The sequence below is a fragment of the Quercus suber genome, unplaced genomic scaffold (genome assembly GCF_002906115.3).
Source record: "Quercus suber isolate HL8 unplaced genomic scaffold, Cork oak 2.0 scaffold_250, whole genome shotgun sequence".
NCBI classification, from domain to species: Eukaryota; Viridiplantae; Streptophyta; class Magnoliopsida; order Fagales; family Fagaceae; genus Quercus; species Quercus suber.
The window spans coordinates 365766-385391 of NW_027069706.1; the positions used below are offsets into that span (position 1 = coordinate 365766).

Below are 19626 nucleotides of genomic sequence, written 5' to 3' on the forward strand. Positions count from 1 at the left end.
ATCACAGTTCACTGCCACTTAATTTCACTGAGTTTTCAAATTTGGTCAAAAGTCCAATAATTAAGACCGTTGATCACATTTGATGGAGCTTTTTTTTCTTCGAAAAGGCATTTGATGGAGCTAAATCATGTGCTTGTCAGTTGTCACATGGAATTATAGGAATGCCAATGTCATCAATAATAGTAACAACCAGGCCAATGTCATCAATAATAGTAACAACCAGACCATCCCACGTGACAAGGACATGATGATCCATCCAATTCAACTAACAGTCAAAGATTGGAGTAAAATTGGAAGTGGAACACAAACAAAACTGGAAGATTTAAATTAATTAAATTTTTTTTTATAAGATTTGAATTGTAAATTTGAAACTTCAACAAGTAAGTAGTAACTTGAAGAGTAAAAATGAAGCTTGCAGGTATTATAGGTAATTGTAACGTAAATGCAAATCGGAAGCTATTGGTGGCAGTCTTAAAACGAAGGAAGCAAAGAGAGAGGAAAAACTACTTACCCTATCCCATAGATGCGGGTCAATCGGAATATGTATAATTAATTACTCTTTCATCATGTACTTTCGTCTTTAATAATTTGTACTTGAAATGGTAAACCCAACCAATTTCATGGCAGCAACAAAAACGAATGGACTGGTTAATATCAATTTTAGTTGCATTTTTATTTGAGAAATTAGACACATGTACAATCAAAAGGAGATTTCAATGCATTGATTTCCAAAACAATTTTCTAAATTTGACAGCTGTTGAAAAACATGATGATTTTTAGGAACTCTCTTTCTGCAAGTGGCGGAAATCATTTAGATTTTAAAAAGGTAAAAAAAATATTGCAACTCCTGTTTTCATTAAGCAGTAACATAAAATTCCTGAGAAGGATAGAAAAAGTATTTATTATAACCAATGTGTTTGTTCAGTATCTACAGACTCAAAAAAACTATAATTAACATTGGTGGATTCTGCACAAATCATTGAGGTCTCCAATGTGGCTGTGTTAAATGATTTTGTAGTAATTTTGAATGATAAAATTGAAACAAGAATTGCCTAAATGAATAGAAAATGGTGAACACCTCGGCTTCTGTCTGCTTCACCTTTTATGTCTTCTTCGATATGAAGGATACCAAGAGGAGGTTAATGACTCTGGGGAGCCATCTTATTAGAAATATTAATGAGGCCGTTGCATCCCTATAAAACCCCATCCTTTTTTTTTTTTTTTTTAACGTTTTGAGGAATTGAATTGAACTCTTTTCTTCTACTTACACCTGGAAGAAGTCTAGTCGACAATTATATATCTTTTATTGCGATGAGAATTTCTCTTACGGTTAGGTCTATTGTTTTCAATGATATATATCACTAATAAGTACTTTTTAGAGGGCATAGTGCTATTAATAACAATACACATAAACATAGACAAAATAACAATAAAAATCAACATAACATAAAAACTAATGATTACCCTAAACTTCCAATTGTTGGCAAATTTATCTTTGATTGTTGAATAAAAATCTTATTTTGAGTTTTTTTATTTATTTTATTTTATTTTTTATATAATTTTTTTTTTAAAGATTAAAACTAAGATGATATTGATACTTCATGATTGTGATTGTGTTTTAAGAAATAACCATCAGTCTCCATCAAATGGTATTTCAAATAAAAATGAATAATGAAGATTCAATGTGATATTAACATATCTAGTGAAATGCATCAAAAAAAATTTATCTTTGATTGTTGAATAAAAATCTTATTTTGAGTTTTTTTATTTATTTTATTTTATTTTTTATATAATTTTTTTTTTAAAGATTAAAACTAAGATGATATTGATACTTCATGATTGTGATTGTGTTTTAAGAAATAACCATCAGTCTCCATCAAATGGTATTTCAAATAAAAATGAATAATGAAGATTCAATGTGATATTAACATATCTAGTGAAATGCATCAAAAATGAAATTTATGGGATAGTTTAGAGAAATATATTACCATTCCTTCTACAATTTGGAACAACTATTCCTAAAACAATTAGTATTTTGAATTCCTAAATTAAGTTGTTACTTATCTTTTGTTTTTTTGGGTTTGATAAATAAGGATAGATTTTATTCAGAGAGGCAAAAGAGGAACTATGGGACCCTGTCCGTTGGCATTAATCAGAGCCCAATCCAGAATAGAGTTGATGGGTTACACACTTACACTTCCCAATTATACAATGAGAGGCCTAACATTCCCAATTGTGGGTCAGACCATTAAATGAGTGTTCGGACGGACCAGCTTGTGAACGGATTTGCAACAATGGAGAATGGGAGTTTTGAACGTGGAAGATGTGAAAATCTTTCCAGTAATCTTTTATTAGATGTTTTGGATGTGGATTGGACTAACATTTATAAGTTTCACTTATTATTTTCATTTTTCACTTTAAAAAAAAAATCGTTAAATTTTTTCGCCCATCATGCAAATTTGTGCCTAGTAAAAGATAGTACTTGGAACCTTACAGAGGCACATGGTGAAGTCCTTACATTGGAAGAAGATGACAATTTAGATGTAGACTGTCTCCAAAAGGAGATGCATTTTTGTAACCCTTTCCTAAAGGAGATGCCTTTCTCAAAGGCATGGTCTTTTGCATTCCATGTTCATTGATAGACTTATATGAATTAGTACACCTAACTCAGAGTTGAAATAAAAAGGTGTCCTAAACATTGACGCCAAATGGAAGGTGTAAGTTTGAGTGATCCACAAAAACAAAAAACAATTATTGCAACAGAAGCCTTGGAGAAGGAGACCCAAACAAATAGGATAGACAACAATTCCACTCTTGCCATGGAAAAATGTATTCCACGTGTTTAGGTCCTTAATGAAAAAAATTAGAATCAGTAAAGATAACGGCATAATTATAATTAGTCGCAGATCCAAGCGATGTGTGGAAATATATGATTATTTTGTAATTGTGGTATGATGTATAATTTGTTATCTCTAAAAATCAAAAAATTTCTAAAATTATTTTTCATCTATCTATCTTTATATATATATATATATATATCATTTTCGTATTTTAGGTGTGTTTGATTGAAATTATTTCTTTTTGAGGTAGTCCATATTTTTTTAAATTATATTATGGTACGTTGTGTTTTCCCTTTTTTTTTTTATTTTTTTTAATTTTTTTATTACAACTAAACTCTTTATATTATTCAAATTTCTCATTTCTTAAATGAGATAAAGTAATAATCAAAACTCATCACAAAATTACAGTTGATATTACTTAAATAGTTGAGAAACACGTTCAAACATATAGCAAGATTGTATTTTGATATAAATTCTAATTTTCACTTTCAAAATAACTAAGTATTATGTCAAACAAAAATCAAACAAAAGCTATAAGATGGAGAGAAAAGACTTGTGATGGAAAACTCAAAAAAAAAAAAAAAAATACAATGATTGAAATCAGATGTCTTCAGCTTTGGAGTGTTGTTACTAAAAATAGTTAGTGGAAGAAGAAACACAAGCTTTCATCATGATGAGCAGTGCATGAGCCTTTTAGGATTTGTAAGTCTTCCTTCTCTTATTTCCCTTTTTTCAAAACCTCCAATGCTTCTTTCTTGTGTGTTTTTGTTTTGAAGCTAAGAATTGCAATCTTGTTTTTATGTTAATTTCTAGGCATGGAAATTGTGGAATGTAGATAACATTGTAGCCTTAATAGACCCAATGATATCTGAACCTTGTTTTGAAATGGAGATTTTGAGATGCATACATGTCGGATTGTTGTGTGTGCAAGATTTTGCCAAAGAGAGGCCGACTATATCTGTTGTTATTTCCATGCTTAAAAGTGAGATTGTTGATCTTCCTCGTCCAAAGCAACCTGCATTTACTGAAAGGGAGATTGCTTTGTATACAGAGTCCTCTCAACGCAGCCAAAGTAAATGCTCTATTAACAATGTTACTGTTACAGTGGTTGAAGGTCGATAGGCAGCATGTGTTCTTGAGATAATCGTATTGTGGTTATATTATGTTCATTTGTACACTTTGATAAGAATCTTAAAACATGTGTCGATATTCATCAAATTGAGTGAATCTATATATATATAAAAGCAGAGACCTCATGCAGAGTGCATGAGGTCCTACCATGTGGCGCTTTGTATGAGTACTTTTTCGTTTAGTCTTTCACCACCTATCTTCTTATCAATAATTAGTTTAAGCCATAAATGCAGAAAATTAAAAGATTTGGTTCTACTCCCTTTTCCAACTTCTTGAACTCTTCAACTTTTAATTTCATTGATTTAAAAAATGAAAGGTTTTCTCCATTCAATGTTAGTTTTCATGTTCTTTTATATATTCCAGTATCAGAAAATATCAAAAGGCCAAAAGAAAAGTAGGACTGGAGAGATAGAGAGACAAAGAGTGAGATTAGTGTCAAAAAGAGTATGAAATTGGCTTTGGCTTCAGGTGCATATGATCTAAACTTCTTAACAACACTATCAAAGCTTGATACAATGCTTTAACAACATATGGGGTTTCTAAAAGGTATGTGTTTTTTGTCTTTATTTATATTTTTGGAAAGTGTTTAATCTTTGTAAGTGATTAAGGTATTCAGATGTAAGTAAAATTAAATGTGAGATATGAAATAGTATAAGTTTATATTTCTCTGTTCAATTATTGTTTTATTTTTAATCTCTTGGCATGTATATTTAGTTTTGCGAATTAGAAATTATAAAACTTAAATCTTAGATGTTTAGTATTTTTTTACTTATCAAAAAAAAAGTTCACGTGTTTTCTTTTTTCTTTTAAAAAAAAAAACTTCTAAAAAAAAAAAAAAGGAAAAATAAAAAATTTATATTAGAAACATCAAATGTAAGAACTAAATATACATGTACACTTAATCAAACAAAAAAGGGCACATATAGTGGCCATTTTAGAGTCTAATTAATTATGGTTACTTACGGATATATTGTGTTACAAATTTTTTTTTTTTTCATTCATTATTTTAATGACGTATAATACATAATCAAAATTAATTTTTCAAACATAATAACACGTATGAGTATTACAAAATAACTAATAGCGAACACGCACATTGCGCGGGACATCCACTAGTATTCAAAACCGTCAATACAAATAATATACATATTATTTTTATGATTAGAGAAACTAAAGAATTTAGGGGAATTTTATTTCTTACATAATTAAAGTGAAGGGTTCTTCTCAAAAAAAAAGTGAAGGGTCATTTTATACAAATGATATACACTGTTGGCTATAGCTGGAAAAAATGCAATGCCTCTCAATCTCATTCTTGAATTCTACAACTAAAGCATCAACTTCAAAGTTCAAACCACCTATAGAGGACATCTCTCTGTTACCGAATTTGTTGACAAAACAGATCGACTCCATTGCTGACAACTTTGCATTAGCAGGAAAGCCAGTTGACGAACGTTTAGATTGTGGGATTTAATGTGACTCCACACCAAGAACTCCACAAATTGGTAATATTGGTGATCCTTACAGACCTAGGTCACCTGGCAAATTTTGTCATCGACCTTGCCACGTTGCGTGCCATCAACTGCGCATGGACAATGCATATAAAGGGAGAGTACCAACAAAGAAATTTGCAGCCATGGTTGCTGCATTTTGGAGATTTTTCTAATGATGAAACATGGTACACAGATAATGGGGCCTCTTCCAACATCACAGCGGGCATAGGCCAATCTATTGATTCACAATGGGAACAAGGTTTTTTTTTTTTTTTTTTTTTTTTTTTTTTTGGTGAGGGGGACCATGGGATCATGGGAACAAGGTTAATATTGGAAACTGCTTAGATTTGCATATCTCAAACATATGGTCCTCGATTTTACACATATATTTACTCATTTCTTTCTGAATCAAACTATATTATATATTTACCCATCTTTTTCTTTTACTGACATTTTATCAATAAATCATTTTTCTCGTAATCTATATCTATATATATCTAAAAGCTAAAACATAACTTTTATTGTTCCTATGCTCCAGCTGAGCTACGCGAGCAGCCATATCACCTACTTATTTTTAATCATTTTTCTCTTATTTTTTTACTCTTTTTATTTATTTATTAATTTTGTAGTTTATTGTTACATTTTTACATTTTCTCGAACTTTTTCCCTCCCTTTTTACTTTTTATCTCCCCACTACTATCAACATTAATATCACTCTTCCTTTATCCCTTCATCTTCCTTTCATTTTGCCTATTATTATCCTCATCCCCCTACTATAAATTTGTTATTCTTTCTCTCTATACATATTTTATCACATATAAAGGTTATTACTCTCACTCTCTTTCTCATGTTTTTTTTTTTTTTTTGGTATCTTTACTTTATGTTGATGAATTTCAATGTTATTTAGAACTCTACTATTATTCTCCCTCTCTCTCTCTCAATTTTTTTTTTCCTTTTTCATATGGATTTTTTTATGTTTTATATCTTTAATTTAGATTGATGAATTTGTGTTTCTTTGGAACTCTATTTTAGGTTGATGCATACCCCTACAAAAAATAAATAGGATTAAATTTTATTTCACGCTCCAAACTTTTTAGTTTAAAAATTGAAGCGTAGTACTTATTGTTGCTACGCTCCAGTTAAGCCACGTTAGTGGCCATATCACCTATTTATTTTCAATCATTTCTCTCTTCTTTTTTTTTTTTTTACTCTTTTTATTTATTTATTATTTTGTAGTTTACTGTTACATTTTCTCCAACTTTTCCCCTTCCTTTTTACTTTTTTATCTTTCCACGACTAACAACATTAATATCACTCTTCCTTTATCCCTACATCTTCCTTTCATTTTGACTATTCTTATCTCCATCCTCTTACTATAAATTTAATATTCTCTCTCACTCTATACATATTTTATCACATAAAAAAGTTATTACTCTCTCTCTTTCTCATGTTTTTCTTTTCTTTTTTGTGGTTTTTTTTTTTTGGGTATCTTTACTTTATGTTGATGAATTTCAATGTTATATAGAACTCTACTATTATTCTCCCTCTCTCTCTCAATTTTTTTCCTTTTTTGTGTGGATTTTATTTTATATTTTATATCTGTACCTTAGGTTGATGAATTTGTGTGTTCTTTTGAACTCAATTTCAGGTTGATGCATACCCCTACAAAAAATAAATAGGATTAAATTGTATTTCACGCTCCAAACTTTTTGATTTTGTGTTTTTAAGTTGTTATTTTTCTTTTCTTTTCTTTGATTGTTAAATGCTATCATATTGCATTATAAAGATAGCATATAAGAATATAATGTTATTCAATTACATAACATGACTTGGATAATTTGGTGTGACTATATCTTTTATTTTGACTATTCTTCTTCTCATCTTATTTTCTATAAATTTATCTAATTCAAGTCTCTCTTGAAAATGGAGATTATTCTCTTTCTCGATTATTTATTCTTTCTTGCAACGTAACTTAACTTTAGGTCGATGAATCATTGTATTTTTTTTTTTTTTTTTTGAGTTTTCCATCACAAGTCTTTTCTCTCCATCTTATAGCTTTTGTTTGATTTTTGTTTGACATAATACTTAGTTATTTTGAAAGTGAAAATTAGAATTTATATCAAAATACAATCTTGCTATATGTTTGAACGTGTTTCTCAACTATTTAAGTAATATCAACTGTAATTTTGTGATGAGTTTTGATTATTACTTTATCTCATTTAAGAAATGAGAAATTTGAATAATATAAAGAGTTTAGTTGTAATAAAAAAATTAAAAAAAATAAAAAAAAAAAGGGAAAACACAACGTACCATAATATAATTTAAAAAAATATGGACTACCTCAAAAAGAAATAATTTCAATCAAACACACCTAAAATACGAAAATGATATATATATATATATATATAAAGATAGATAGATGAAAAATAATTTTAGAAATTTTTTGATTTTTAGAGATAACAAATTATACATCATACCACAATTACAAAATAATCATATATTTCCACACATCGCTTGGATCTGCGACTAATTATAATTATGCCGTTATCTTTACTGATTCTAATTTTTTTCATTAAGGACCTAAACACGTGGAATACATTTTTCCATGGCAAGAGTGGAATTGTTGTCTATCCTATTTGTTTGGGTCTCCTTCTCCAAGGCTTCTGTTGCAATAATTGTTTTTTGTTTTTGTGGATCACTCAAACTTACACCTTCCATTTGGCGTCAATGTTTAGGACACCTTTTTATTTCAACTCTGAGTTAGGTGTACTAATTCATATAAGTCTATCAATGAACATGGAATGCAAAAGACCATGCCTTTGAGAAAGGCATCTCCTTTAGGAAAGGGTTACAAAAATGCATCTCCTTTTGGAGACAGTCTACATCTAAATTGTCATCTTCTTCCAATGTAAGGACTTCACCATGTGCCTCTGTAAGGTTCCAAGTACTATCTTTTACTAGGCACAAATTTGCATGATGGGCGAAAAAATTTAACGATTTTTTTTTTAAAGTGAAAAATGAAAATAATAAGTGAAACTTATAAATGTTAGTCCAATCCACATCCAAAACATCTAATAAAAGATTACTGGAAAGATTTTCACATCTTCCACGTTCAAAACTCCCATTCTCCATTGTTGCAAATCCGTTCACAAGCTGGTCCGTCCGAACACTCATTTAATGGTCTGACCCACAATTGGGAATGTTAGGCCTCTCATTGTATAATTGGGAAGTGTAAGTGTGTAACCCATCAACTCTATTCTGGATTGGGCTCTGATTAATGCCAACGGACAGGGTCCCATAGTTCCTCTTTTGCCTCTCTGAATAAAATCTATCCTTATTTATCAAACCCAAAAAAACAAAAGATAAGTAACAACTTAATTTAGGAATTCAAAATACTAATTGTTTTAGGAATAGTTGTTCCAAATTGTAGAAGGAATGGTAATATATTTCTCTAAACTATCCCATAAATTTCATTTTTGATGCATTTCACTAGATATGTTAATATCACATTGAATCTTCATTATTCATTTTTATTTGAAATACCATTTGATGGAGACTGATGGTTATTTCTTAAAACACAATCACAATCATGAAGTATCAATATCATCTTAGTTTTAATCTTTAAAAAAAAAATTATATAAAAAATAAAATAAAATAAATAAAAAAACTCAAAATAAGATTTTTATTCAACAATCAAAGATAAATTTGCCAACAATTGGAAGTTTAGGGTAATCATTAGTTTTTATGTTATGTTGATTTTTATTGTTATTTTGTCTATGTTTATGTGTATTGTTATTAATAGCACTATGCCCTCTAAAAAGTACTTATTAGTGATATATATCATTGAAAACAATAGACCTAACCGTAAGAGAAATTCTCATCGCAATAAAAGATATATAATTGTCGACTAGACTTCTTCCAGGTGTAAGTAGAAGAAAAGAGTTCAATTCAATTCCTCAAAACGTTAAAAAAAAAAAAAAAAAGGATGGGGTTTTATAGGGATGCAACGGCCTCATTAATATTTCTAATAAGATGGCTCCCCAGAGTCATTAACCTCCTCTTGGTATCCTTCATATCGAAGAAGACATAAAAGGTGAAGCAGACAGAAGCCGAGGTGTTCACCATTTTCTATTCATTTAGGCAATTCTTGTTTCAATTTTATCATTCAAAATTACTACAAAATCATTTAACACAGCCACATTGGAGACCTCAATGATTTGTGCAGAATCCACCAATGTTAATTATAGTTTTTTTGAGTCTGTAGATACTGAACAAACACATTGGTTATAATAAATACTTTTTCTATCCTTCTCAGGAATTTTATGTTACTGCTTAATGAAAACAGGAGTTGCAATATTTTTTTTACCTTTTTAAAATCTAAATGATTTCCGCCACTTGCAGAAAGAGAGTTCCTAAAAATCATCATGTTTTTCAACAGCTGTCAAATTTAGAAAATTGTTTTGGAAATCAATGCATTGAAATCTCCTTTTGATTGTACATGTGTCTAATTTCTCAAATAAAAATGCAACTAAAATTGATATTAACCAGTCCATTCGTTTTTGTTGCTGCCATGAAATTGGTTGGGTTTACCATTTCAAGTACAAATTATTAAAGACGAAAGTACATGATGAAAGAGTNCTTTTTTTTTTTTTTTTTTTGAAATGAGCTCTTAGCCTTATTTTGTTTCTTTTTAATAATAAATTTCAAAAAAAAAAAAAATTCTTCTTCTATAGAGTTGTCGGTTTGAAACATTAAAAAATATGGATTTCGCACATTGTAAAAGTATTACAAAAGTACTTGACTTATCAATGACAGCCCCAAACATAAAGAAGTTGGAGCTTTATAGATGCATAAATTTAGTCAGGATTCATCAGTTTGTTGGTTGGACTTCATGTAATTTTCTCCACAAATAAAGTTAAAATTGTGCACAAATATTAAATAATGGTCACACAGCCATGATGAGTCTATGGGTGCAAATCAATAAACTATTTGACACCAATCACATTCATTGCAATATGCACATTTTTTCATGGCGTCATAGGTTGAAACTAATATATATACACATATATATATATATATATATATATATATTCATTACTATATGAGTTTGTAAGATTTATGTAGTAAAACTTATTATACTTTTAAAATTTTTATTTAAAAAAATGTGTATTATATTTTTTTTAAAGGAAAAAAAAAAATGTCTATTATAATTCATTATTGATCATTTATTAATCTATGCTCTTAGTCTATCATTTTAAATTTTGTTTTCTTCTTACTAATAATTTTCAAAACCTTTCCTTCTTATACAGAGATGTCGGTTTGAAACATTGAAATATATGAATTTCAGCTTTTGTAAAAATATTACAAAAGTACCTGACTTATCAGTGATTGCCCCAAACATAAAGAAGTTGGAGCTTCACGGATGCATAAATTTAGTTGAGGTTCATCAATCTAATGGACTTCTTGAAGAGCTTGAATTCTGGGATCTCCGTGTATGCCAAAATATTAGAATATTTCCAAGAAACCTCTGGTTGAAATCTCTTAAAACGTTTTATTTTGATTGGTGTGGAAGTCTTCTGCAAAGAACGGAAAGATTAGCGTTGCTTTCGTCAATAGGATATCTCATCAGCCTTCATAGCTTGGTAATAAGTTTAAAAAACGTGAAAGATTCAAGTAACATCTCTAATTTACAAAATCTTAGGAAGCTCATTTTGTATGATTGTGAAAATTTTCCAAAAGCCAGGGATACTTCTGGTTGCTTCCCTGAATTACAATATTTAGGCCTCCATTACAGCAACATCACTACCCTCCCTGAAATTGCACTCAGGTGTCCAAAATTAAAGACCCTTTGGATTCACTATTGCCGGAACCTTCGGGAAATTCCAAGGCTTCCACCTTGTATAAGAAATGTAATTGCAATAGGGTGCAATTTGTTGAATTCACGATGTAGAAGAAGATTATTAAGTCAGGTATCTCTCTAATTTATATTAAAAAAAAAAAAAAAACAATTTTGGTTGCCTTTCCTTACTAAATTTGTTGAACTGAAATTTTGTTAATTGCAAGCAGCTTGGAGATGTGATAGGGCTTCCACGGAATTTAGTATGTGGTTATTCTAATATGGGATCTGAATTGGGCTCTTCAACTGAATTGGACTTCGCTTCTATGTGGCCTTTTTATGGCCTTACACTTCCAGGAACTACAATTCCAAAGTGGTTCAACCATCGGAGTCATGGAAGTTCCATATCATTCTCAGTTGGTCAGAAATTTCCATCATTTGCTTTATGTGTTGCTTTAAATGTAGAACGCAAGGATAATGTGCGATTTGTATCTCAAGCGTTTGTTTGTTCTATCTACTTGTTCATTAATGGTTTTGAAGAAAAGCTCACGGGACATACATTTCAACTTGATTCATCAAATTTTATGTGGTTTCATTATGTAAGTGTTAGAGATAATTTATTGAAACGCATAATTTTAGGCGATCGGAACGATGTTACTCTTCGGTGTGAAATTTCAAATAACTATAGAGGAGCAGCGGAAATTACAATAAGAAGGTGTGGGGTCCATGTGGCATGCATATGTTCCCCTCGGAATTCTACTGCAGATAAGGTATTAAAAGAAGCATCTTTTGATGAAAGATTAAAATTATTTTTATCCAGAGTGGCTGCAGAGGTTCTTCCCTTCGAGCAAGAGATGGTCGGACGCTTTGAAACCCAAAATGCCAATCTTTGCCCTCTTTGTGAAATAGTTGAAGATTCAGCGTTACATCTATTTCAGTGTTGTCCCTATGCCAAAGGAATGTGGTATGGTGGTAGATGGGGTTTTCGAGTTGAAATGATTCAAGCTAAATCTGTAAAGGAGTTCATTGAACAAATAGTTGACCCCCCAAAGGAATTATTAGCAGAAAGAGTCACCAAAGATGAATTCACACTGTATGCAGTAGTGGCAATGAAAATCCTTTGGGATGCACGGGTGAAAGCTCTAGTTTCAGAGACTAAAGAAAGCATAAATCAGCTAGCCCATCGTCTTAACACACAGTATGACTCTAACTTGAGATCACTTAGGACTACGAGGGGAACTAAAGAGCAAAAAAGGGAAAGTGCTTGGACCAAACCACCTGATCAACTGGTGAAGCTTAACTTCGATGCGTCGTGTGATCAAAATAATGTAGGCTTGGCTGTGGTTGTCAGCAATCAAGAGGGGAATGGCAGAGCAATCAGACGTGGAAAAAGCCTTTGCAGTAAGATGGGCAATGTCATTGGCAAAATGAGGAGAGACTTGAACAAGTTGTGCTAGAGGGTATAAAGGTAAGCACTAAGTATTTGATAAAATGTTACTACGGATATACAATGGTAAAATACAGTACAGATTGCACAATTGGATTGCTATTTCTCTTCCTTTTTTTGTAGTCCAATGAATCTGTGCTAGAGATAATCTTTATATTGTTAGCTGATTGTTGAGGATTTATCTTTTAAATTGCAGCTACTATCATCAACTTCATTGTAAATTCAGCTTGCAAGCTCGGCTGGGAATGGAGGAGCATAATAAAGGATATTTTGGCTTTGGCTTCTTTTTTCAGATAATTATGTAGCGAACAGCCTCATAAAATGGGCACTGGGGTCTAATGACTCTAGTTTATTGTTGCCTGTACATGTTCCCCCAATAGTAAGCAAATAGAAGTTTGTTACCTCTCTCTCCTCTTTCTAATATGTTGCTCACACAGTCACACATCCTGGTGGACTTGCATTCGTTTTCTGCTCTTCTTCAACATGTGTGTTTGGACTATGATTTATCAATTTATTAATACTTAGCACCAGTTCTGAAAGGTCACTCAAATGCTAATGAGGTCTCTCTCGGAATCTTCGACCCTTTTGAAGGTACTAAGTTCACATTATATGTATACTAGCTAAGTAATTGTTGGAAATATAATTTGATTTTAATATGGGAGTAGTCATGAGGTTACTCTAGGCCTAGCTTGGACTGTTTTAATTTTAGTTAGTATGACTTAAGGCCTTCTGTATTGTAGTTCTGTTAAATATGACAAAATATAAATATGATCAAATGAATTGATATTCAAGTTGGCCAAGTTTAGAATAAATTGTCTTATTGAATGAAATATGATTTTTATGTTGCTCTTCTCATACAAATAATGGTTATTTCTCCTTGTGATCTTGAACATACCTCATGTTAGAGGCTAACTGGGACCTTTCTCCTGAATTGATATCCCTTAGCACTAAATTTAATATTCACTTCACCTAAAACAAAAGTTCATGTATTAAAAATGATTTGGAACTATTGGCTGAATCTTAGATACTTTTCTTTTGTGGGAGTGGAGTTAGGGGACTATTGCAATGATTATCATTTACTATTTCAGGAAGCAGAGCATCTTTGCTTAGACAACTGCTTGCTAGAAACTGCACTACACTTGAAGAGCCAAAGCAGTCGACCAAGACAAAGCTGCATGTCCAATGCAAGCACCACACTGCCCCCAATCAGCCTCTCGGTACTGACAATTGACAAACCACTTCTCTAAGCCCACCATCACTAGCTGAAAAACTATGGTAAACTTAGAATTACTAAAAACATTTTATTCTTGAATAACCCCTAAATTTGTTCTTCTCTAGTTGCCCAGGGTCAAACTTATTGAAGACTTGATAGAGGAAAAAGTGTTGAAAATGAGGGTTTCTTTCACTATCTCACACACGCCAAAAATAGATCATGCCCTACATTGCAGCATCAGTAAAACTTCTATGGCTCTGGTTTTAAATTGCTTTCATTGATGGATTTACTATGAAGTCATTGTGTGGCTATAGCTAAAGTTGATGCAAGGGCAGCAACATTCATTGTGAGCTGGAACTAAATGAACTTTTGACTGTTCTTAGATACACACCTTCTCCAACTCAAAACTGTCACCGCAGAAGTAAATAACCAGGGTGACAGTATTTGTGCTCTCCTTTGCCACTTCAGTGTCTTGGATTCCCATGGAAAGCCCAATAATTTTCTTAGCTTAGAATAAATACATGATTCATACCAGTAGTTCTCTCTTTCGGTGAGTATTTTGTGAAAATTCTCTGTTCTACTACAGCTTCATTGTTGAAATCCTCATCAAGATTGAGAATCCCACATTCTAAAGCTATCACTCTTGCTGCATGTTCATTGTCACCGGTGATCATTTTAATGTTTACCCTACCATGGCAAAAAGGCATGATCAATCATCGTGCACTATATCTCTAATACTTATAGTTTTAAATATTTGTATGAGTATTAAGATTTAGAGTATCAGAGCAACAAATGTTCTCTCATGTCAGCTCTTAAAGTTGCATACTATGGTTTTGTTATTTTAATTTGCTGTTCACTTTTTTTTATAACATAATGTCTGTGTTTTCAACCAACATCAATGTAGTGGTTATCTTTAACATAATATTTTTGCTTTAAATCAAGCTTCAGTATGACCAGGCTGCTTGTCTTGTGCTATTACTCTCAAGAAAGAGGCCGCACCAAAGAATGATGCTTCCTATTGGTAGTTGAGGAAAGGTGATTGGTCAAATTCATTTTTTTTCATGATTATGTTTCAATCTTCCATTCTTTTCATTGTAAATGCATACATATGCAAAATTTAGCATTCATAAATTATCATGTTAGATGTTGATTTCGTTTACTCTTTTTTCCCCTTTTGTTACTACATCACCAGCGAGTATTCTTTAGCTTTACCTTTTATGGAGACCACTTAAGAAGATTGGCTTTTAATGTCTCTAGGAGGTTTCCTAAGTCCTACATGCAGCACATACAGTTGTGAGTCAATTTTTTGTCATTTACTTTATGTTCTACTATGTTTGCCATTTACAACTCTTTCCCTATATCAGATTGTGTTATCATCTTTATGAGTTATAAAGAGTACAAGGGAAATACACTTTATTTTAAATGCTTTATTTTCTTGTGATGAAATCCATCAATGTAGAAGTTATTTAATTTGCAGGGAATTTTTATATTGCAATCATAGGAATGGACCCTTTATGCATGTGCCTGTTGTTTTTACTTGCATGAAGAATCTTTATGCTTAAGAACTTGTGATCTTGTTTGCAGAAAAGATGAATGCTCTTAACAAGTGAGTGAAAAGGCAAAGACCAAGTTGCGATTTAAATAAAAGTACCTGATTGCCCTCACTCCAGCCTCCCAGAATTTGCTTAGGTCATTGAGGTATGTTCATAAGCATTACTTTGTGTGTTACTTTGCTTGGGATATCTTGAATTAAACTATTGAAAACCCTATCAAAGTTTGATTATCTTTCTTGCAAATCAAACTAAAACTTACTTTGAGCTTTAGGTTGATAAAACAGTCACCTAAAGCAAGCCCTGTCAAAGGTGATTTGTGCACAAGTTAGCTTGTAACTATATGTGGCCTGGTCATGAGATTGTTACTACCTGGGCCAAGGCATGTATAGCTTTATGAAGGCCAGCTCACCAAAATTAAAGGCATTAACTTATAAATTAGTACACTTGGCCCATAGCTTTTCATAGTCACCTTGTCATGAAATCAATCAACTTCTTTTTCTCTACATTGGAATATGATCATACATTCTTAAATACTCTCCTTAGTTAGCCACCTTGTTTAGGCCAATTTTATGTATATTGCTTCTTTCTAATGAACACACTTTTTTTTTTCCTTTATAATATAACCTAGGGTCTTTTTTAAAGGGACAATAACATATTCAGTTGAAGGAAAATATATGTATATTTCAAATAAGGTATGGCTAATAGTAAAATTTTAATGCAAGCAAAAAATTCTCTTAGTAAGGACCAATAATTTTCCTAGTGTACCTTTAATGTTAACTTAATCCCATCAAAACCTCTTGCTTTCAAATGGGATTATGTGGTTTTGATATTTGAAACAGTGGAGGAATTGGGGCATACAATACAAAGGTTTATCTCTCTCTCTCTCTCTCTCTCTCTCTCTCTCTCTCTCTCTCTCTCTCTCTATATATATATATATATACACACACATATACATAAAAGAAATATTAAAAATATCAATCCCATGGGAAGCAACAACAACCCTGGCCTCCCTTTGCCTTGCATTTGATCATGGCCTGCTTAATTCGTACCCGTACTGCTTAATTCCATTTGTGGTATTGTTGTTCTCTTGCTAGAGTTACCATTATACTTAGATGTACTATGACTTGAGCATTGTTGCAATACCTTGGGAACTGAGTATTTTGATAATTTCTTTGGTGTTTTTCTCCTTATTGAAGCAAAAAATTTAAAGTCTAGTTTGTTGACAATCGATCATCTTTCTATACCAATTATCCAACTAATGAAAAGATGGCATACAATTTCTTTGTAAAATATTTATAAAAAAGTACTAGTATTTTTTTTGTAACTTGTCAATGTGTAAATGTGTTTTCTTCTTTTTTCTTTTCTCTAACTTATAATAATTGTTGGTAATATAATTTGGTTTCAATACTAGAGTAGTCATGAGGTCACTTTGCTCTGAGTTCAGTTTGCATATGCTTCATTGTAATTTTAGTTAGTATGATTTAGGGCCTTCTACATTGCTAATTTGTTGAATATGACAAAAATATAACTAACATTAAAAGTGGTCTGATATTCTGGCTAGTCAAGTTTGGAGCAAGTTGTCTGATCCACTAAAGTTTGAGTTTTTTGATATGATTCTCAAAGTAATGGTGTCTGTTACTTCTTTGTCCATTTGAATGTATGAAATTCATCCTCAATGTCGTTGGTTGTTTATTTCTTAACTGTATTCCTATGAAAATTCAAGGACAAATGACTTTTTTTTTTTTTAATTTTAATTTCATAGGAATTTTTGATACTTAATAAAACTAATAATTACTTTGGAATAGCTATTGATTTGTCATAGGATTGGTCTTACTTACTGAATTGGCCTTTTTTTTGGGGGGGGGGGTGGTGGGGGGCATTTCTTTTTACCGTGATGTCCTGTTAAAGGCTGGCTAGAATGTGGTCTCTTGAATATATATCCCTTAGTCTTGGGGGCTTCCTTCTTGTGGGTGTGAACAACCTTCTCACTCTTCATCTTCACCGAAACTCCACTTCTGTTTTTCTCTTAATCAAAGTCTGACATGGATTATAGAATTTATTGATATTCATACTCATATCAAAGACAAGCCCAAGAAAGGGTCGCTTTCTTGGTAGGGCTCCAAAAATCTTTACAAGCAATTTAGAATCTACCTTGTAAATAGTATTGGTTGTGTTTAAACCAACTGCTTCTTGTTTTATATATCAAGAACATTTGATACTGTTTTGTGGGAGTACCTTCCCTCATTGCTTCTTTTAAAGGCAAAATTATGTTACCTTCATCTCATTTAATGTACATGTACCTGTTTTGTCAATGCAGATACTTATGTCTTACTCCAGTGTCTCACAATTAGAGATCCCTAGCCAAGGCATGATCAACTATCATGTATTTCATAGAATAAGCCAAAGTTGTCTTCTAGCCAGAGGCAGACCTTTTGCAATTGCCAACACCATGGTTATAACTAGCAATGACAATATGAACAAGTGCATTGAAATATGTTGGTGCTGCCCATCTCTCAATACGTCCACCTTGATGTCTCGGCTCTTTAGGGAGAACTTTCAAATTGCCTAGATTGCTTGGTTACAGATAGCAGAAACAACAACAACTCGAACGACAACAACAATAATACTCCCACCATGATAATTATATGCTGTTTGATTCCAAAGGCAGAGAGATTATAGCACAGGCCAAAAGTACAATAACAGTGGTTGCCTCAAATGCTTTAAAGACATAACTAAGTAAGCCTTTTGCTGGTTCTTTTTGGCACCAAAACATTCTTTCAATGAATAGGATCAGCCACATTACCACTAATAACTTGCTTTATGTAGGTTCCAAGAACAACAACCAGTGCTTTACTCCAGACTGACATGAAGCCTCAAAGTTCTTATTCCTCATAATGTCACTGAGCCACTTCAGATCAACACTGAGAAAGGAAATGGATTTGTTATGCAAGCAACCCTCATCAACAGGCTACACATCAATGGCCTTGGTCAATTGGTGCTGTATATGTGAAAGATCAGTTGTAAATCAGTACACCATCTTTGGTTCATTGCTTAGTAGGTCTTGATTTGTGGGCCTTCCTTCTGTTGCTTTTGGGTTACATTGGTTGATGCCAAGAAGGTGATAGATGTTATTGCTTCTGGAAAGATACATATAATTAGAACATAATTAGCATCTGGCAGTACCTCACTGTCTTATGTGGACAATTTGGAGGGACTTGAATAACTGAACATTTGAAGGCATGGAAAAACCAGTTAAGAGATCAAATCTAGTTTCCTGAATTTGCAAATTGAATGTTGTACAATGAATTTTTTAGGGACCTTTTAAATTTATGATTGTAATTCTTTAAGAAGCTCTACATTTTGAACACTACTCTTCTTTAATAAAACTCATTAATTACTTATAAAAAAATAAGTGTTTGATTGTTTTACTTCCTTGGCCTATTCCTAGTTTATATTTCTATTAAGATTTTCAATTAGTATGGCCATTGGTCTTTGTACCAATGGCTTCTCATTTCCCTCTCATAAGCAAGGGGAAGATGTTAAAGTTGTGGGTTTAATCTGAAATGTGTAAATGATTAGTATTTACCAATCAAAACTGCAATGTGATCGTTAAGTTCTATTTGTGAAGAAAGGGATGGAGAAACTAAGATAGGAAGCTCTGTGTTTTGATGACTCTCTCTTATGATGTTTAGCTCTGGAGTGACACTATTTAGGAAGAGTCATAGTATTCACACCTTCAACGCTTTAATACAAATGTAAGTTTGAAAATCTTACATAAGATACAATTATCTTTCCTTGGCCACTCTACAGCCTTGAATTCCTATAACCCAGTACCTAATGGTTTTAGGGAAGGCACATAATTGAAATGGCCTTTGAATATGGCTTTTTCTGCTTCAAGCATGTACCCATCATAGCCTTCTCTAAAATGTAGGATCTTGTCATCATAAAAATATCAACGTTTTGCATCTGCTCTTCAAGCTAACAATTTTGAACATCACAATGTCCACTTCTGCTTTACCTACTAAATCCCTGTTTGGCTTGAGATTTTAGACTCTGCACTAAATTAGCTATAGCTTTGGAGTTATTGTCTCTAGCGATCATCTTAACATTTAATTT

General features: G+C 32.0%; 1 protein-coding gene and 1 long non-coding RNA gene across 4 annotated transcripts; both read left to right on the top strand.

Annotated features, from left to right (window-relative positions):
• The first annotated feature begins 10624 nt into the window (after positions 1-10624).
• LOC136070663 (disease resistance protein RUN1-like) lies at positions 10625-12729 on the top strand. Of its 2 annotated transcripts, none has more exons than XM_065780896.1 (3): positions 10625-11430; positions 11525-11717; positions 12118-12729. In XM_065780896.1, exons 1-3 carry the CDS (start codon positions 10798-10800, stop codon positions 12204-12206), a joined length of 915 nt encoding a protein of 304 aa, XP_065636968.1. In that variant the 5' UTR covers positions 10625-10797; the 3' UTR covers positions 12207-12729. The 2 variants fall into 2 exon arrangements, with proteins under 2 accessions (XP_065636968.1, XP_065636969.1); XM_065780897.1 differs by having other exon boundaries at positions 11528-11717; positions 12118-12727.
• Positions 12730-14819: 2090 nt separating this feature from the next.
• On the top strand, positions 14820-17975 carry LOC136070664 (uncharacterized). 2 transcript variants are annotated; one of them, XR_010631890.1, is made up of 4 exons: positions 14820-14992; positions 15150-15250; positions 15542-15655; positions 17828-17975. It is a non-coding gene; the product is annotated as an uncharacterized LOC136070664 (long non-coding RNA). The 2 variants fall into 2 exon arrangements; XR_010631891.1 differs by lacking the exon at positions 15150-15250.
• Positions 17976-19626: the final 1651 nt, after the last annotated feature.

What these genes read in the sequence shown, in the direction of transcription:
- LOC136070663 (XM_065780896.1), top strand. Translation starts at nt 10,798, where the DNA reads ATGAATTTCAGCTTTTGTAAAAATATTACAAAAGTACCTGACTTATCA. An exon ending in GAAGAAGATTATTAAGTCAG is followed by an intron (nt 11,431 to 11,524) that starts GTATCTCTCTAA and finishes GTTAATTGCAAG; the next exon opens with CAGCTTGGAGATGTGATAGG. An exon ending in TTCCATATCATTCTCAGTTG is followed by an intron (nt 11,718 to 12,117) that starts GTCAGAAATTTC and finishes ATTTTTATCCAG; the next exon opens with AGTGGCTGCAGAGGTTCTTC.